Source organism: Vombatus ursinus, unplaced genomic scaffold (assembly GCF_900497805.2).
Source record: "Vombatus ursinus unplaced genomic scaffold, bare-nosed wombat genome assembly UNPS02008996.1, whole genome shotgun sequence".
Lineage (NCBI taxonomy): Eukaryota > Metazoa > Chordata > Mammalia > Diprotodontia > Vombatidae > Vombatus > Vombatus ursinus.
In genome coordinates, this window is record NW_020948774.1 from 10,664,386 (window position 1) to 10,685,805 (window position 21,420).

The 21,420-nt window shown below is 37.4% G+C and overlaps 1 protein-coding gene across 3 annotated transcripts in view; it reads left to right on the plus strand.

Annotated features, from left to right (window-relative positions):
• SHISA6 (shisa family member 6) overlaps nucleotides 1-21,420 on the plus strand; it is a 457,435-nt gene that overhangs the window by 274,827 nt on the left and 161,188 nt on the right. The window contains exon 4 of one of the 3 annotated variants that reach the window (XM_027850213.1): nucleotides 16,152-16,179. The exons of the other annotated variants lie outside the window; for them this stretch is intronic. Coding sequence (XP_027706014.1) covers nucleotides 16,152-16,179 — 28 coding nt within the window. The remainder of the gene's footprint in view (nucleotides 1-16,151; nucleotides 16,180-21,420) is intronic. 3 annotated transcript variants of the gene reach the window in all.

Genomic DNA, 21,420 nt, shown 5'->3' on the forward strand with positions numbered 1-21,420 from the left:
ATAGATAGATAGATAGATAGATAGATAGATAGATAGATAGATAGATAGATAGAGGGCACAGGGTGAGTTGAAAATGAAGGGGTCATATCTGGAGAATAAAGTTAAGGGGTGAGAGAGGAATATACTAGGAGAAGGAGAAAGGGAGAGGTAAAACGGGGTAAATTATCCCACAAAAAACAAACAAACAGAAAAGCCTCTTACAGTGTAGGGGAAACGGGGGAAGGTGAGGTGAGAGGGAATGAGTGAATCTTATTCTCATAGGGTTTGACTTAAGGAGGGAATAACATACACACTCAATTGGGTGTGGAAATCTGTCTTACCCTACAGGAAAATGGGAGGGAAGGGGACAACAGAGTAGGGGAATGATAGAGAGGAGGGCAGATTGGGAAAGGGGGTAATCAGAAGCAAATACATCTGAGGAGGGGCAGGGTCAAAAGAAAGAATAGAATAAATGGGTGGGCAGGATAGGATTAAGGAAAATAGAGTTAGTTTTTCACAGCATGTCTACTATGGAGGTGTTTTGCATAACTGCACATATATAACCTATATTTAGTTGCTTGCCTTATCAATGAGGGTGGGTGGGGAGGGAGGAAGGGAGAAAATTTGGAACCCAAAGTTTTAAAAACACACGTTTAAAAAAATGTTTTCACATGTGACTGGGAAATAAGAAATACAGGAAATGGGGTACAGAAATCCATCCTGTCCTACCGGAAAATTGAAGGGGAAGGGGATAAGAGAAGGGGGGAAGAAATAAAAGGGAAGGCAGACTAGGGAAAGGGGTATTTAGAATGCATGCCATCTTGGGGTGGGGGGAGGGTCGAGATGGGGTGAAAATTTGGAACTCAAAATCTTGTGGAAGTAAATGTTGAAAACAAAAAAAAATTTAAAAAATAAAGAAAAAAAAGATTTGAGAATCATTTAGACATTGAACCATAAGTAGCCTTTGGAAAGTGATATTTACTACATTGGTATCATAAGAACAGTTGATTAAAAATCCACCACCTCCAGCTCTGTGACTCTCCCACAAGTACATATAGAGTCCAAGGGAGGGGGATTTAACCTTAGATAGCCCCTGTGGCAAAGGCAAACTCACATCTCCTGGTTGTTGCAAGTCATTTGCAAGTTATGCTCTCATTTGTGAGATTCTCAAGATATTCTCTTTAAGCATGATGTAGTCTCTTTTCTGGGCTCCTTGTAGAGCCATGTATCCAGTTTGCCTTTGGCTTCCAACAATCTGGGGATATCATTTAGGACAATGATGGGAAGATGGGAAGTCCAACATTTTCCCGATGCTTTGAAACTGGAAGAACTTCCTCTTGATAAAGGGAAGCAGAGATGGGGGAAGGAGACCTGACCAAAATTGAGATCTTTCCCCAAGACCAGTATACCCCAGGATTTGTGCTAGAAAACCACACATACTCCAATTTCTGAAATAACCTGCAACTACTTTGATGCTTTTATACAAGACCCAGAGAGCATTACAAAATCCCCTAACTGTTGGAACAAAATTTTTGTCTGGCATCATCTCGCTTCAAATGGATTTCAAAGACTTTTAGCACTTAGTGTAAGGCAAAGGTTCCCAACTTTTTGTGTGTTATGAATCCCTTTAGTAAATGAAGCTTGTATATCCTTTTTCAGAATGTTTATAAATGCATAAAATGAAATACACTGGATTAGAAAGAAAAACATTGAAATACAGTTATCTATCATCTCTCTTTTTCTAGAGGGAAGGGAGAGAGAGAGAGAGAGAGAGAGAGAGAGTTCAAGGACCCCAGGTTAAGAACCCCTGATCTAAGGTATTTTGATTAAGTTGTGTTCTCACCTAGTTAAGGTAGTAAGATAAAATGAAATGGGATGGTTTTGACCCTACCCTTACACAAGGGTTTTGCTTTTTGTCTATTTAACTGTTTGAGGGAAAAGAGAGTGAATGGAAACTTTTTTTGTTTCACTCCTTCCTAACTCCCCACCCCATTTTGTTCCTTTTATTAAAGTAACATTTAGGATGGAAAACAGCACAATGCAGTTCAAGCAAATTCAATTCTGTAAATCCAGATCCTCAGCCAAAACTCTGTCCTTGTCTGTAAAATGAGAATATTGAACCTGATAGCTAAGGTCTTTTCTTATTCTTAACATTCTGCAAATCTAGAAACTCCCATTGTCTTGTCCTGATAGACTGACCTGCTCTAGATCTCTTATTGCATCCTCCTATGCCACATACATACTTAGCAAGTTCTCTCCCACCCATCCCTCAGGGCCCTCCAGTACCTATCCCTATCAAAGAGTTGTTTAGACTGGAATGTCTTGGCTGAGATACTTTATTTTCCCCATATCTCAGTCTTCCCTGAGGTGACTACCCATAATCAAACAAAATAGAATGTTTTGAAAAATAAAACCAGGAAGCAAAACTAAGAGACAGAAGTCCTCACAAAAAGTGGTCCATGAATGTTTTGGAGTAAGCATATTTGTATGGAGTGTTATGCATAGTACATGACATAACCCTATTTCATATTAGGTTGGATTGGTGTTACGCCTAGCCTCTAAAATACCCTTCATACCTTGGTCACTATGGAGCTATTTATATAAAATACCCAATATATACTTGGTGTCAATTCAGTTCAGAATAAAAGTAAAAATTTAAATTAAAAAATAGCCAATATGCCCATTTATAAATAGTGTGGTACAGTAGAAAGGGCATTAGCCTTGAAGTGCAAAGATTTAGGTTAAATAGGCAGCAAAGTATAATGGAAAGAGCACTGGCTCTTACATCAGAGGATCTGGGTTCAAATCCTACTCTGGTACTTACTACCTATGTGACCTTGGGCAAGTTATTTAACTTCATTTGTTATTTTCCACCTCTGTAAAATGAAAGGCTTAGACTAGATGGCTTCTGAGGTCCCTTTTTATTCTAAATCTGTAATCCTATCATCTTAATTTCTCATTGATACTCATTGACTATGGGTAAATCACTTCACCTCTCTGAGCCTCAGTTCCTCCATCTATACAATGAGGAGAATAATTCTTATGCTACATACCACACAGGGTCACTGCAGAGAAATAGTTTTGTAAATTCTTAAGCCTTATAAAATGTATAAGTTGTTAACTATTGTGCTCTCTGCTAAATAAGATTTTATACTGATAAGTAAGGGCCTAGAACTTATGAGTATCTGCAACAACTTTAGCAGGGAAAGTTCCAGAACCAGGTTCGGCCTTAAGCAATAGGCAACCTCATTTTCTTTTTCATATTTCCCTCCCCTTTAGACAGCTCTTCTATATCCCACCCTCACCCTACCAAGTGTCTACTACCCAGATCCTCCTCCTTTACCATTTCACCTGGTCTGTGCTCTCCATATGATAGTGCCTCATGCTCCAGCACTTTCCCTTCCCCATTCTATTATCTCGACAACACTTCCTGCCATCTTCTCCCTTGCTTTGTGAAAGGAGTGCATCTGACATAGTAGTCAGTTAGTCAAAAAGTATTTATTAAGCACTTACTATATACCAGGTACTGTGCTAAGTGCTGAGGAAACAAATAAAGGAGAAAAATAATATGTTAATGAACTCTGAGGTCCACCTCCTGAATACCATATTTCCCTTCACATGTGACCTTCCTAAAGACTGTGAATTCTCTGGTAGGGATTTCAGGCTCAATAGTAGGTCAGCTGGGGGAATATTGGGATATAACTAAGCCTTTACAAATTCCAAGACTAATTTTGTTGTTGCTACACAGCTAGAACTTTAACCATCAAATGACATCCACAATTCAGCAGTAACCCTGGACTGATTGTCCTAGCCATGGGTGTTCAGCTTATGGTCATATTTTGCTTCTCCTTTGTAGGAGTGCCTACATTGTGGGCAACTCACTGCTCATTAGCACTTCCATAAGATACTGAAAGCGTCAGAGCCAGGGGGGAGGAGAGATGAAGAAGAAATTTTTCTCTTTTGCTCCTTGTTAGAAGAAAAAGTCAGAAAGATAAAAAGCCCTTTTAGTGAAGGAGGTTGACGATCTTGTCTAAAATTGAGGGTAAGCTATTATATATCAGTTTGAAGCTCTCCTTTGTCTTTCTGTCTCCCACTCCTGTCCTCCTTGCCTGAAGACATTTAAGTCGGTCACAAGTGACATAAAGGACTGGTCTGAGACTGTGGTATCTAACTTATCAAAAATAATTCATGTTCTTGATGCCTATTAGTGCCTCTATCCATGAGAAAAATGAATCAAGAACGGAAATGGAAATTAGAACAGCTGTATTCCAGTCAAAATTTCACCTTGACTGACAGTTTGACATTCACTCACCTAAATGGCCCTGACATTGGCAAATCAGTGAAGGACCATAACCATGTGGCTATAACTCAAATTCATTGTGGGAGATTAGACTCACCTTACTTATCCCTATATTTCCTGAGCCTCCCCGAGTGTGCTTTGCATTTATATACAATAAGTCAATCATAATGATGATACACTCAAGCCTCAAATATTAAACATTTACGTAATGAAAAGGCAAAATCTATAATAATGAGCATATCACAGTTACTCAATATAAGACCATACAAGAATAATCAAATCATAGTTAACCCATAACTCTGGGTCATGTGAAAGAGAATGAGAACACACAGAAACCTACTAGGGAAACACATGAGTAAGGACAGTCTACATGCTCAGAGCAACTCACAAGTCTGTACTGTAGACCCTTATGCTATTGAACCCTTTATAAACAATATACAACATGAAAAGAAGTTTCTTTGCCAACTGCTCCTCTTATGATCTTCACCACTCTCTTGTTGGACAAATGCATTCCTCTTCTCTACTTCTACCTGGATGGGAGCTAAAATTAAGACACTACTCCAGTGTCAGAACCACCCAACTACTACTTGCTTTTCTTCCTACTCCTTAGTACACAGTCTCAAGTATGTATTCCTTGCCCCAACGCAGTAGCAAGTAAGCTATGAAGGTCCTTCCTTGGTCCACCTTAGATCTGTGTTCTACCCTGATCTGGGATAGTATTGACAGACCTGCCAGCTTTTTACTCAGCAGGATGCCACGTTGCCCAAACAGTTTCAACTTATCTACAGAAAGCAGCTACAAGTCTTGTCCTTACTTGCCACTTTTCCCTCCAAACCCATGGCAGCCAACAAGGTTTCATCTCTTTCAAAACTGTAAGTGGTGCTTAAGAAAAATAGATAGCATTCAAAGCCTAGTACAGTGACTCCCAAATAGTAGGTCCTTACAAAATGCTTGTTGAATATCTTCCAATGTGATTTAACCTATCTCTAGTCAATCAGTAGCTTCCCAAGTAGACGGCACTTGAAACCTTTTTTTTTTTTTTCAGATGATTGCCCTTGCTTGTCTTTTCACCGAGCTCCTGTTGTCTTCTCAATTGCTCCTGTTTCTCCTTCTCAATAACTAAAAGTAGAGCCTTCTGGAGCTCAGTGACTCAGCATCCCCATATGTGTTGAATCTCAGAAAATCTACCTTTTCTTTTAGTTATGAAACCAACTTATTTAATTATCTCATAATCTCCAAAAACTTGATTTATCACTTTGTTGAGTTTTGATCTTTCAAGTTCTAAAAATTGCCTATCAATGAGTTGAGGGACCACAATGCCCTGCAGCCTCAGTCCTCAAACAGGTCTTCACAGTTCTCTACACAGTGGATCATTTTTACAGTTTGGCTAACATAGGGGGAAAGAGATATGTATGTGTGCACTAGGGACTGAGTCTAGCCAGGAAGGGGCCACATAACACCTTTGAGTACGGAGACTGTACTGGGGTCTGTGGGAGTGTATTAGGGCAAGAAGCAATACCAGATTCAGTAAGATAGGACTGAAACTTCAGAGAGTAAGAACAGAGGCAAAAATGCAAATCTGTCATTATTCCAGGGCTGGGAAGAACACAGATCTAAGGTGGACTAAGGAAGAACCTGCATGACTTACTTGCTACTGCCTTGAGGCAAGGAATACACACTTGAGCTGTGTACTAAGGAGTAGGAAGAAAAGCAAGTAGTAGTTGGGTGGTTCTGACACTGGAATAGTCTCTTAGTTTTAGCTCCTGTCCAGGTCTGTAGTTGAGTAACCAGGACAGGGAGCTCAGACCAAGGTGAACCCTATAGTTCTGTCTCTTGGAATCTACAAAGCCTTCCAGCTAACTGACAAGCAATTGGGACCAGTAAAAGGCTATTGGAGCTTCGACTGGGGCAAGGCTAGAGTTGTTTTCTAGACCCAGACTAAGTCAGGAAATTGTAAAGTTTAGACTAGGAGGACAGGGGCATATTGAAAGTTTTCAGGTTCCTGATCTGAGACACCCCTGAGATCCTTGAAGAACTCAGCACTCAGTTCCTTGAAAGAATAGCAAGAGGGAGAAAAAATACAAATAAAGAGGAAACAAGACCTAGATATTCCTTCTAAAAGTGTTCAGAACCAAACGTATGAGATAATGCTGGACAAATGAGAAACAAACAGAAAAGACTCTCATGATGAAGAGATGTTATGCTTCCAGGGATGTCCAAGACACAGACTCAAAAAAGTGAATAATTCCATAAGCTGGATGCCAATTCACCTAAAATTCCTAGAACAAATTAGGTGAGTATTTAAAAGAGTTAAAAAATTATTTTTCAAGTGAAATGAGTGTGCTAGAGGAAACAAATGGAAAAATAGAAGCTTTTCTGACCTCTCACCTTTGGATAATATCCAATTTATTATATCTTGTTTGTCATAGTTGTTTCTATGCTGTCTTCCCCTGTGAGAGAGGCAGCTGTTAAGTCCTTAAAAGCAAGAACAGCAGTGTTTGCCCTTCTTTGTTTATCTATTGCTTGGTGCAGTGCCTGGCATATACTTAATAAAATTTTGCTTATTTGACATGTCTTTAAAAAGAAAAAAAAAATAGAGGAAAGTCTAGGGAAGAGAATTAATGGCTTACTACAAGAGTAAGACTTAAGCAGCAGATTCCTTGAAAATTAGAATAGACTAAACAGAAATTAGGGCAGCAAAGTAGTACAGTAGATAGAGTGCTGAGTCTGAATTCAGGAAGACTTATTTTCTTGAGTGCAAATCTGGCCTCAGACATTTACTAGCTGTGTGACCCTGGGCAAGTCACTTGACCCTGTTTGCCTCAGTTTCCTCATCTGTAAAATGAGCTGAAGAAGGAAATGGTCAATCATTCCAGTGGCTTTGCCAAGAAAACTCCAGTGCAGCTCATGCTGATTGGCAACTCTTTTGCCCATACACAGTTCCAGGGCAGAGAGAAATACTTGTAGTGGGTCACTAGGGAGCAGGGACCGTGGTCACAGTTCCAAGGCAGAGAGGAGCACTTAGCAAGGTGGCTGCAGAAGAGCAGGGGAACTGGTCACAGTTCCAAAACCAAGAAGAGTGCTAATGCTTGAGGCTGCAGGGAAGCAGGGACCCTTCCTGCTAAAAACCAAAACACAGACCAGGACACCAGGAGAGTACCTCTTTTCAGATCACACACCTTGGAAATGCTACAAAACTTGCACATCCCCAGAACTAGCTCTGAAAACAGCAGGAGGTATAATCCTGAATCTTCGGACAGTGCCTCCCCATGCCAGGTGATCAGAGCCCAACTTAAACATAAAATTCAAAGTCAAGAGATAGACTGGGAAAATGAGCAAACAACAACAGCAAAAAAAAAAATGATCACAAAAAGCTACTATGGTGGCAGGGAAGGGCAAGACACAAACTCAGAGTAAGATGCTAATTTGAATACAACTATAAGCAAAGCCTCAAAGAAAAATGCTAATTGGACACACCCCAACAAGAATTGCTGGAAAACTTAAAGAAAATGATGACTGATAAAGGAAAAATTGGGAAAAGAAATAAGAGTGATATAAGAAAATCATTAAAAGAGAAGTAGCAGCTTGGTAAAAGAGGCCCAAAAAAAAGACTGAAGAAAATAACATCTTAAAAACAGAATGGGCCTAATTGTAAAAAAGGCATAAAAATTCACTGAAGAAAAGAAGAATTAGGGGGTGGAGCCAAGATAGCAGAGTAAAAGCAGGGGTTCGCTTGAGCTGTCCCCCAAATCCCTTCAAATAGCTGTAAAAAATGACTCTAAACAAATTCTAGAGCAGTAGAACCCACAAAAAGACAGAGTGAAACACATTTCCAGCCCAAGACAACCTGGAAGATCACAGGAAAGGTCTGTTGCACCAGGCTGAGAGAGGTGCACAGTCCAGCACAAACCATGCCAACACAGAACATCCCAGCACACTTGGAGCAGGCCTCAAGGGATGAAATCACTGGCAGCTGTGGCAGTTTCCAAACTTTTCAACCCACAAATGCCAAAGACAACTTAGAAAGTCAGTGGGAAAGGTCTGTCAGACCTGGGTGAGAGAGGAGCACAGTCCAGCCCAGACCCCAATATGGCAGCAGTGGGAGCAGCAAGATCAGCAGTGGCAGTGTCTGCTTCTGGAGCTCTCAGTCCACAGATAGGAAGAGGATTGAACAACTGATCAGAAAGACATTATAGGGATCTCTTTGCTGGCACTGAGGCAGGATTCTGTTGCTTTGCCCCTTACAAGTCCCTAAAAGTATCTCTGAAAACAGTTGCACAAAACCCCTGAAGCTTGAGCCCTACCTTAACAAAGAGTTAAAAAGTGAAGTAATTGTCTGGGAAAATGAGCAAACAGTGGGAAAAAAAATTCAGGCTATAGAATCTTACTTTGGTGACAAGAAAGATAAAAATATACAACCAGAAGAAGACAACAAAGTCAAAGCTACTACCCCCAACACCTCCAAAAAGAATATGAATCAGTCCCAGGCCATGTAAAAGCTCAAAAAAAGATTTTGAAAATCAAGTAAGAAAAGTAAAGGAAAAATTGGGAAGAGAAATGAGAGTGATGCAAGAAAATCATGAAAAATGAGTCGATAGCTTGCTAAAAGAGACCCCAAAAATACTGAAGAAAATAACACCTTAAAAATAGACTAGACCAAATGAAGAAAGAGGTCCAAAATGCCTGAAAAATCAGAATTGGCCAAATGGAAAGGAAGTCCAAAAACTCACTGAAGAAAATAATTCTTTAAAAATTGGAATGGAGCAAATGAAAGCTAATGACTCTATGAGAAATCAAGAAATTATAAAACAAAACCAAAAGAATGAAAGAATAGAAGACAATGTGAAATATATCATTGGAAAAACAATTGACCTGGAAAATAGATCCTGGAGAGATAATTTTAAAATTATTGGACTACCTGAAAGTCATGATAACAAAAAAAAAAGAGCCTAGACACTATCTTTCAAGAAATTATCAAGGAAAACTGCCCTGATATTCTAGAACCACAGGGTAAAATAGAACTTGAAAGAATCCACCAATCACCTCCTGAAAGAGATACCCAAAGGGAACTACTAGGAATACGATAGCCAAATTCCAGAGTTCCCAGGCCAAGGAGAAAATATTGCAGGCAGCCAGAAAGAACCAATTCAAGTATTGTGGAAACACAATCAGGATAATACAAGACTTAGCAGCTTCTACATTAAGGGATCAGAGGGCTTGGAATATGATATTCCAGAGGTGAAAGAAGCTAGGATTAAAACCAAAAATCACCTACCCAGCAAACTGAGTGTAACCAATGAGGCAGAAAAATTGACATTCAATAATGTAGAGGAATTCAATGCATTCTTGAGAAGCCATAGCTAAATGCAAAAATTGACTTTCAAATACAAGACTCAAGAGAAGCATGAAAAGGTAAACAGTAAAGAGAAATCATAAGGGACTTATTAAAGTTGAACTGTTTACATTCATGCATGGAAAGATGATACTTGTAACTCATGAGGCCTTTCTCATTATTAGGGTAGTTGGAGGGAATATATGTAGACAGAGGACATAGGGTGAGTTGAATATGAAGGGATGATATCTAAAAAAGAAAATTAAGGGGTGAGAGAGGAATGTACTGGGAGAAGGAAAAAGGGAGAGGTAGAATGGGGTAAATTATTTCCCATAAAAGAGGTAAGAAAAAGCTTTTACAGTGGAGGGGAAGAGGGGAGAGGTGAGAGGAAATAAGTGAACCTTACTCTCATCAGAATTGGCTTAAGGAGGAATAATATACACACTCAATTGGGTATGAAAATGTATTTTACCCTACAGGAAAGTAGGAGTGAAGGGGATAAAAAGGGGTGGTGATAGAAGGGAGGGCAGATTGGGGGAGGGGGTAATCAGAAGCAAATACTTTTGAGGAGGGCCAAGCTGAAAGGAGAGAATAGAATACACCAGGGGTGGGATAAGATGGAGGGAAATATATAGTTGGTCTTTCACAACATGACTATTATGGAAGTGTTTTGCATGACTACACATGTATAACCTATATCAAATTGCTTATCTTCTCAGCGGGGGGAAGGGGAGAAAAGAAGGGAGAGAATTTAGAACTCAAAGTTTTAAAAACAAGTGTTAAAAACTGTTTTTACATGTAACTGGGAAATAAGATACACAGGCAATGGGGTATAGAAATCTATCTTAACCAACAGGAAAATAGAAGGGGAAGGGGATAACAGAAGGGGGTGATAGAAGGGAGAGCAAATTGGGGGAAGGGATAATCACAAAGCATGTTGTCTTAGGGTATGGGGAAGGGAGAGTTGAGGAGAAAATTTGGACCTCAATATCTTGTGGAAGTTAATGCTGAAAACTAAAAATAAGTAAATTAATTAAAATTTTAAAAAAAGAATTTGCCAAGTAGAAAAAAGGTACAAAAACTCAGTAAAGAAAATAATTCCTTAAAAATTAAAATTGGGCAAGTGGAAGCTAATCACTCCATGAGACATCATGAACCATTCAAACAAAGTCAAAAGAATGAAAAAATAGAAGAAAATGTGAATATCTCATTAAAAAAAAAACACAACTGACCTGGAAAACAGATTGAGGAGAGATAATTTAAGAATTATTGAACTACCAGAAAGTCATGATCAAAACAAGAGCTTAGACATCAAGAAATTATCAAGAAAAATTGTCCCAGTATCTTAGATCCAAAGGCTAAAATAGAAATTGAAAGAATTGAAAGAGTTCCCAAAATGAAAACGCCCAGCAATATTATATCCAAAGTCCTGATTTCCCAGGTCAAGGAAAAAATATTGCAAGCAGCCAGAAAGAAACAATTCAAATACTGTGAAGCCACAGTTAGGATCACACAAGATTTAGTAGCTTCTACATTAAAAGACTGGAGGGCTTGGAATATGATATTCCAGAAGGCAACAGAGCTAGAATTACAACCAAAAATCACCTACCAGCAAAACTGAGTAAAATCCTTTAATGGAAAATATGGAAATTTAATGAAATAGAGGACTTTCAAGCATTACCAATAAAAAGACCAGAACAGAATAGAAATTTTCACATTCAAAAATAAGAGTCAGGAGGATCACAAAAAGGTAAACATGAAAAAGAAATCATAAGGAATTCAATAAGGCTAAACCATTTACATTCCTATATGGGAAGATGATACATGTAACTCACAAGAACTTTATCATTATTAGGGCAGTTAAAAGGAGTTTCCATAGGTAGAGTGCAGGAGTGTGAGTCAATTGTATTGGAATGATCTCCAAAGCAACTGAAAGAGTGATAAAGAGGAATGCACTTGGAGAAGGAGGAAGAGAGAAAGAAGAAAAAAATCTCTCATATAAAATAGGCATGCAAGGAAGAGCTTTTACAGGGGAGGGGAAAATGGGGGAGAGGTCATTCCTTGAATCTCACTCTCATCAGAATTTGTTCAAAGAAGGGAAATACACACACACACACACACACACACAATTATGTCTAGAAATTTATCTTACCCCATAAGGAAATAGGAAGGGAATGGAATAAGAGAAAAAAGGGGATGACAAAAGGAAGGGTGGATTAAGGGAGGCAATTATTAGAAGCAAAATAGATTTTTTAGGAGGGAAAGGATAAAAAGTGAGAAAAAGTAGAATAAACAGAAGAAAATGGGATAGAAGGAAATACAGAGTTAGTGATCATAACTGTGAATATGAATGTGATGATCCCACCCATAAAATGAGAGCAAATAGCAGAATGGATTAGAAACTATAATCTAGCAATATATTGTTTACCAGAGATATGCTTGAAATAGGACACACACAGTTAAAATAATAAGCTGGAACAGAATCAAATATGCTTCAGCTGAAGTGAAAAAGGTAGGGCTAGCAATCATGATCTCAGACAAAGCAAAAGCAAAAACAGACCTAATTAAAAGAAATAATTAGAGATACTACATTTTGCTAAAAGGTACCATAAATAATGAAGTTATATCATGAAATTTTACAGCAAGTTTCTTTGATAAAGGTCTTATTTCTCAAATATGGAGAAATCAAATATTTCTCTGATAAAGGTCTCATTTCTCAAATACAGAGAATTGGTCAAATTTTTAAAAATAAGAGCCATTCCTCAATTAATAAATCATCCACGGGTATAAATAGGCAGTTTTCAGAAGACATCAAAACTGTCTATAGTCATATGAAAACATGCTCTAAATCAGGGCTTCTTAAACTTTTTCCACTAACAACCCCTTCAGTGCTTCTGAAACTGTGGGTCGTGAACTCTAAATCACTTTTGATTAGAGAAAGACAAATTAAAACAATTTTGAGGTACCACATCACACCTATCAGAAATGACAAATGCTTGAGAGGATGAGGGAAAATAGATACACTAATGAACTATTGGTAGAGTAATGAACTGATCCAGTTTTTCTGGAGAACAATTTGGAACTATGCCCAAAGGGCTATAAAAATATGCATACCCTTTGAGCCCAGCAATACCATTTCTAGGTCTGTTTCCCAAAGAGATCAAAGGAAAAGGAAAAAGACCAAAATATTTTGTGGTGGCAAAGAATTAGAAATTAAGAGGATGATCATCTATTGGAAATGGCTGAACAAGTTGTGGCATATGATTCTAATGGAGTACTATTTTCCTATAAAAAATGATGAGGGGGTGGTTCTAGAGGAAAAAAAACACAAAAAAGCTATAAGAATTGAATCAAAGTGAAGTGAGAAGAACAGGGAGATCATTGTGCACAGTAACAACAATGTTGTAATGATGATCAACTGTGAAAGACTTGACTACTCTGATCAATATAATGATCCAAGACAATTCCGAAGGACTCATGATGAAAAAATGCTATCCACTTTCATAGAGAGGACTAATAAACTCTGAATGAAAATTGAGGCATAATTTTTTCACTTTGTTTTTTGTTTGTTTTTAATTTTTGCAATATGGCTGATAGGAAATATGTTTTGCATGGTTTCACATGTATAATTAATATCAAATTGCTTGCCTTCTCAGTGGGTGGGAGAGGGAGAGAATTTGGAACTCAAAATTAAAAAAAGAATGTTTAAAATAAATAATATTTTAATTTTTTTAAAGAATTTTATAGCTTTATAAAATCAGTGTTAAATTCAGGCAGTGCTGTAGCCAGATCTAACTAGCTTACAAAACCTTATTGTTAAATTTTCAGTGTGAGCATTCACCTCACAAATCATAAATCATTACAAACTAGATCTTGGTTTATTGGAATTTTTAATTGTCTATACTTAATAATCCAGATAAAAGTGTGTGTGTGCATTTTTTTTAGTAGCACCTAGTTGTAAAACATTTACCAGTGCATCCCTCTATTATTCCATAAACATTGCTTGAGCTTAGTAGGAATTCATTAGAAGGTTTCAGGAATGAAGTTGTCACCAGACTGGAGGCCTGGTGACTCATACTAATATTTTTTTAAAAGAATCATTGGACAACTTGAAAGGTATGAAAATAAAAGAGCCTGGATATCATATTTCAGGAAATCATGAAAGAAAACTGCCTACATTTATTAAGAGATAAAGTGAAAATAGAAAGAATCCACTTACCACCTCTTGAAACTCCAAAATGAAAACTCCCAGATATATCACTGCCAAAATCCGGAACTTTAAGGGCAAAGCTAAAATAATGCAAGCATCAAGAAACAAAAGCTTCAACTATTAAGGAACCACAGTCCAGATTACGCAACATGTAGCAGCTAAAATTATGAGTTTAGAGCTTAGATTATAAAATTTCAAAAGACAACAACAACAAAAAAAAACTTACCTAGAAAAACAAAATAATCCTACAGTGGAAAAAAAATAACTTTAAATGAAAGAGAAGACTTGGAAACATTCCTAATGAAAAGACAGCTGAATCAACTTGCAGTGTCTTCAAGTGTTTCTTGTTGAATATCCTTCCCCCATCCCACTACACCTAAGAAGATCTTTGTTAACTTTGGAATCACTTATGAGTGTCTTGTTTCAGTCTAAAATTAAACTTAAAATACCAGGAAACTAGTCTAAGTCAAAATATACCCCTTTCAATGACCAAACTTGTCACATATGAAAAGCAAAAGGTACATACTTTACACATGAAATTTTGGAATGACAGAATCATAGACTCTTACAACTTAAAAGGGTCAGCTTAGAATGGATGAATGAGTAAATGAATGAATGAAAAAACATTTACTAAGCACTTACCATATGCAAAGCTCTAGGCTGAATTCTGGGGATACAAATAGAAAAGGCTAGACAACCCCTATTCTCAAGAAGCCCAGACTCTAATTGAGGAAGACAATATACAAAAGAAAGTTAAGTTGTAAGGCAAACAGAAAGTCCTAGAATTCCTAACAATGTAGTGGTGGGGTGGGTGGCAAGGCCCAGAAGTCTTAGGTTACTTCAGCAGTTAAGATGAGGGGGCCAGAGCACTGCACAGCTCTGCAAATGGGCAGATAGTAAGGACTCAGTGGCAGGGCAGATGTTAGAGACTAGTTACCCTCCATCTCACCAGTGAGTATAGATAGTGTTATTGAAATCCACATAATTCAACTACCCCTAGTAGTTAAACAGTCAGGGCAAAAGGATAGGGCATTTGAGGCAATCTAATCCAGTTGGGACCTGAATAAAAATTCCAGTGAGTATGAACATAACTGAAGAACAGTCTCCAGTCTTTGTAAAATGAGACAATTGAAAGAACATTGATCTAGTGTTGAATGACTTGAGTTCAAATCTCACCACTGATGCTTACTACCTGTGTGACATTGGGCAAATCACTTAACCTCCATGGACCTTATTTTCCTCATCTGTAAAATGAGACTGTTGGACTTGGATTCTAAGTTGCTTTCCAGCTAATAACATCTATGATACTGTGTATATCTAGGTAAAGAATCACAGACTCTCTTAAGAGTTGGAACAAAAGTCATGGTAGGTATGAACAAAATGATATTCTCGTTTGTGCAGAATGATATGGTGGAAAGAGTTCTGTCTCTGCATCAGAGGGCCTGGGTTCAGATTCTGATATTGATGATGATTACTTATGTGATGCTGTGCAAGTCACTTTCTGTACCTATCTCCTTACCTATAAAATGAGGGGATTGAATCCAATGACCTTTAAGGACCTTTCCAATTTTAAATGTATCATACTATAACATATAAAATGGGATATTGGACTCTAAGCGATTTGGGCTTCTGAGTTCCATTGCAGGTCTTGATCTAGTGAACGGCAACTCATTCTGATTTTGAATAGTTTTAATTAATTATAAATTCCTCTTTATATAAGCTTCTCTGCAACTTCAATCCTTTGTTCCTAGATTTACCTTTTATAACCAAAAATAACTCATCTAATACTACTTCCAAATTATGTATTTTTAAATACTTGAAGATAGCTATCCTATCCTTCTTAAGTCTTCTCTTTCTAAGGTATCGTGCCTGTCTTCCTTCAACTGATCCTTATTTGGCCTAATCTCAAGGCTCCATCACAATCCTGGCCACTTTTCTCTGATCACTTTCTAGCTAGCAATCCTTTCTTTCCTCCTTTACATGTTTTCATGTCAGGTTAGTATGAGAATGTGCGTACTCTTCACCAGAGATATTAGGGGCATTGGTTGGAGAGTATTATTTGGATTTATATGTGTATTGTCATGAATTTTATTATTTATGCATTTGCTTTAATATTTATATTATTTCTTATATATTAATATTATTTAACTTATCATTAAGTAAATTGTTATATTTAAGATCTAAAAATGTCATTATTGGAAATATCTTTTTATGTAGATAGAAAAAATACATTGAATTTCACACTGGGTGAGGTGGGCTTAAGAACTAAAGTAGCTAGGAGGAGACATATATTCCCCCTCAATAGTGTTATCTCAAGGATCCTGAGAGAGTTTGAATATAACCATGTGGTGATGGTCTGTCTATCTCTGGGAAATTAGACCTGCTAATGTGAGAGTAGGTTGCAAGACCATGCCAAACCCATAGAGAAATGGAATGTCTACAAGTCTAGGTGAGAAATTGAGTCACTGGTAGTATAAACATTTAAACCCCATCATATTGGGTCCTACTGTAACAAATATCCTGGTATTAAATTGGGGGGCACATGAACACAGGAATCTAGTTTATGTGCTACCAACTAGCTTCTCTCTAGTGTCTCAGTTCTTGTTCTCTCCCTGTCTCTGACTAGTTTTTCTTTTAAAAGTCTTAGTTCAAAGTTGTAGCCCAACTACTCTAACCTGGCCAAGAATCAATCAACCTCAATAGGTCAACATCCAGAGCAAAAGAAAATTGACAACCCTTCAATGCCACAAAAAAATGTTTCAAAGTGGTGTCATGGAGATATTGACATCTTGTACAGGGAGAAATTCTCAGTGCTATATCCTTTAACTTTGTTAACGAGGAGCTAACCTTTACAGGATTAAGTCTGAACACACCCATGACTGATAATGAACAATGTGCATATATACAGAGAAATCCTACACCTGGGTATAGAAGATGGGTAGAGATAATTGTTAGACATCTGGAATGACTCATGTCTCCTTAATGAGGTGTTCATTTCTCTTCATGATATTAGCTATGAATTTACTTGACCTTGGGTACTCACTTTGTCCCCTTAACACCATATTGAATATATTTAGTTGATTCCCCATGAGTTCATACACTGGAATATGCCCTTGGCCTCCAAAAGGAGAACTAGAGAGAACAGAATCAAAATTTGAAGGTCAGACAGTGAGAAATCAATTAAACATACTTTCAGTTGCCTAGAGGGAAGTCCTAAAAGCTACCTAGTCACTTCACATGTTTTCAGGGTACCATGAAGCGTTAGGGATGACAGTGTACTGAGGCAAGAGGTATTCCTGGAAAAAAATTAGAAATGATAAGCTATGGGCAACTGCAGTGGAGTCACAGTGGTGAAACACTAGAGACAGTTCTAGATCAAACAAGAAGTAGAATTTAACTATAGTAAAGGGGAAAGCCACTATATGGATGAACAAACCTGATCCTTGCCCTTCATGGTTAATGTGAGTTATTATGTGCAAATCCAGGGAAAGGGCACACCTTTCTAGATATACAAAATCCTTTCCTGTAGTGTGGACGCCTCAATTCTAGCATAGAACGCACTACAAGTTAGAAGGGTTATTTAAGTCTCTAAGTGAGGTGAAGATAGGCACATTAAATTGTGGAAGTGTTGAAAATGACCTTACCTTAGCAGTAAATTTTCTAGGGAAGAAAGGAGCACCATTGACTTTACGCCCTGGAGAATCTTCAATCCCTCCTGTGTTTTCTGGTGTTTTTTCCCCCTCAATGGAATTGTTAGAATTAATGACTGTTTTGGAGTTTACAGCCTTGGTTTGGGGTTGGTTTGTTTGTTGTTGTTGAGGTTTTTTTTCTTGATGTAATCTATGGATTCTTTCAATTGGTATTTCATTTTCTGTGTTCAGAAGTCCCGTGGAGTTTTCTTGTATTATTTCATGCATTATGGTGTTCAGGTTTTTTGACTTGTATTTTTCTGGGATACCTACAATCCTTATCTTTATATATCTTGTCTTTGAGAGCAATATATTTTGCTTGAATAAAGAGCATGTTTTCTTTTATTTCTTTTAAGAGATGTTTTTGCCTCTCTTCTTCCAGATTATCCTTTATAGTATTTCTATTTCCAATCAGTTGTCTCTTTTGTTTCTTTGATGAGACTTGCCGTTGCCAATTCAAGTTTTTTCTATTCTGCCAATTTTTTTTTTTGCAGACTATAAATTCTACTGTTACAATTCTCATTTCTCTTTTAGACCACTCAGGAAATGGTATATTGTGGTTCCATGTTCTCCTCGAAATCCACAGTCAGGTATTGAAGCATTTTTCTTTCTTTTTCAGTATTTATTCATAGATGTTTGCATTTACTTACTAGATGTGAAGGCCATATTTTCTTCATTTTTGTTATCTTCTCCCTTATTTTCTCTGAGTTCAAGGTCTTTTTAGTTTTCTTCTTCCTGAGATCTTTGCTAATTTCAGTCTTTTTCTTCCTATTTTCCCCTATTATTCATGTTCCCACTCCCTCCTCTTTAATGGGGAGGTTAGATCCCGAATCTCATGGACTAGATCTCAAAACATCTCAGCCTCCTTTCATACTATGCAATTCATGATTCACTACTTTAGGTCTCTGCTCCAAGTGAATTTGGGTAAATGGGTGAACAAGATTATCCCCAAATGGGATGCTGGATTCTTTTCCTCAGGAGTAGAGTGCTGCATAGTGTCCTTCCCTCCCCAACATGTGTCCTTTTCCATTCACTCTGTTCCTTAGTTCTCTGGCATAGAAATACAGAGTGTTGCCACACTGAAACAATTGTAGCCTGGAAAACTATATGTTGTTTGGAATTGGATCTCTGAGGCTCTGAGAGGAGGGGTGAGGTAAGATGTGCTGCCACATTTGCTCTGTTCTTCTGCTCTCCTTCAGAGATCATATATTTGCATTACAGAATGCTGCTCTGGCACCAACTGTTGAGGCCTCACAAAATTTCTGCAGTTTGGAGCTTGGATCTCCAAGGCACTGGAAAGAGTGAGGAAAAGTCAAGGCATGATATTGCATTTTTGTTACAAGTCCATGGGGTGGGTTAGATTGGCCAGTGCAACCTTGCTGCTAGGAGCATAGAGGGCAGTAAGGGAGGGAGTGCTGAATGATCATAACTTAGGCATTGGTTCGTGGAGTGTTTGCCTTCTTCTTGGCTCTTGGTGTCCTAGACCATGGAGACAGCTAAGGTTACTTTATTTTTGGTACATAATTTCTGTTTTTGAGAGGTTTGGGAGCTCATGAGTATCAAAAAAAATATCTAGTCTTCCATCTTTTTGGTCACTTAACCCAGAAGTTTGAGCACCTTAGATATTCTTAGTGTAGCTAGCCTACTAGTGGGAGGTCACCTAACCCTGACTCTTCTGATAACCATTCAGAAAATATTAGAAAGGAATGGGTAGAGGTTATAGAATTCTGGACAAATTGTTTAATGATCTGTATAATTAACTAATTTGGATTATCTACTATTGACCTTAGAGAAAGCAACCAGAGCTGATTTCAACTGCCTCGAAATCCAGGACTGTAGCCAGAAAATTTGCTTCTTAGGAGTTAATGCAAAGCTCTTAATGCCAAATTCATTAACAGCTCACACAGCTCCTTCCAGCCAAATCTTTTTAGAAGGATGTATGAATTTTGTAATTCTCCATAGAGAATAAGCTTACCATTTTGACAGATTCACATTCATGGTCCTCAAGGATGGATTTACTGGGAATGTTACATTTTAAAGGCCTAATCATAAGCTTTATCATAATCTCCTTAAAGTATAGTTTCTTCATATTTCTCTGTAAACATAACTCTGAGTTGATTGTCGTTTTACCTTCAAAAAGCCATATAGCACGAATGTTTTTTTATTTCTGAAATATATTTTATGACAAACCTAATAAATAAATACAAATAAATTAATAATTGAACAGATTGTTTCAGAAATATACCCACAAAATCTTAAAATTTTAGCTATTTACATTTTGATTAGAAAAATGAGGGAAGGGATTCCTGATTTCACTGGTTGTAGGACACTCCTAGTAAGGTGAAATTCCTTTAGCAAGGTAGCATAATAATGATTGTGTAGTAGTATGAAGGTGTTAAATAATTTGCCAAATGTCATAGCTTTCATGTGTCAGAGGCATGACTTTAACCCATACTTCCTGACTTCCTGGCTTTCTATTCTCCAAGTCAGACTACTTACTTAGAGAAATTATGATAATGTTATATAATTTTAACAAAATAAAAACAGTGACATTAATTTTCATCATCTTTCAAATCTATAATTATAATTACAAAGTTGTTGGGAAGAGTTGATGTAACAAGGTGAAAATCACAACACATTCATACCATCTCATCAATTTGTGATTTTTATTCATGACCCCCCCTTAAATGCTACATAGACTATCTATATAACATGGTAGAGGATCTTTTCTGGATCTTTTAACATTTGTGAGGTAGTATTTTAACTCTTGAGCTAATCCATATTCTTGTTCCATGACTGGTTGATTTCATTTTTGACAGGACATTTCCTGGTCTTTTTCATTCTACCTCTTACAAGCAAATCATCACTGGTAGTGTGTCATAATCTTTTTGTACCCACTATGTTTCTCTTCCTTTCAGCCACCTATCATTTGATTGTTTAAAGATCATAGTGTTCAGGGATTAACAGTTATATAATATCACAAAGAGAATATTTTATTTCAACTAATCATTTTTATCTACTGTTTGGTCATAACTTATCCATAGATCTGACAGGTATATTTTCCCATGCTCCCCTAATTTACTTATAATATCATCTTTTATATCTAAGTCATTTATCCATTTTAACCTTATGCTGGTGTGAGATGTTGGTTTGATGCTAAGTTTCTGCCAAACTGCTTTGCCATTTTCCCAGCAATTTTTGTCAAATGTTGAGTGCTTCCCCTCAAAGCCTGGATCTTTGGGTTTATCAAACACTAGCTTACTGTGGTCATTTACTACTACTGTGCATTGTGTCCCTAATCTATTCCACTGATCCATCACTCTATTTCTTACCCACTACCAGAATGTTGTAATGATTTGTTGTAGTTGTTGTTGTTCAGTCATTTTCAGTCATGTCTGACTTTTCATGACCCTATTTGGGGTTTTCTTGGCAAAGTACTGGGATGGTTTGCCATTTCCTTCTCCAGTTTATTTTACAGATGAGGAAACTGAGGCAAGCAGGACTAAGTGACTTGCTCAGGATCACACAGCTAGTAAATATCTGAAGCTAGATTTGAATTCAGGGAAATGTCTTCCTGACTCCAGACCCAGTACTCAATCCACTGTGCTGCCTAGTCGACTCATTTTGATGATTACCACTTTGTAATGTGCTTTGAAATCTGGCACTGATAGACTACCATCCTTAACATTTTTTTCATTGGTTCTCTTGATATTGTTGACTTTTTGTTCTTCCAGAGGAATTCTATTTTTATTTTTTCTAGCAATATTAAGTAACTTTTTGGTAGTTTGATTGGCATGGTACTGAGTAAATTAATTTAGGTAGAATTGTCATTTTTCTTATATTGGCTCAACCTACCCATGAGCAATTAATGGTTCTCCAATTGTTTAGATCTTTATTTGCATGAAAAATA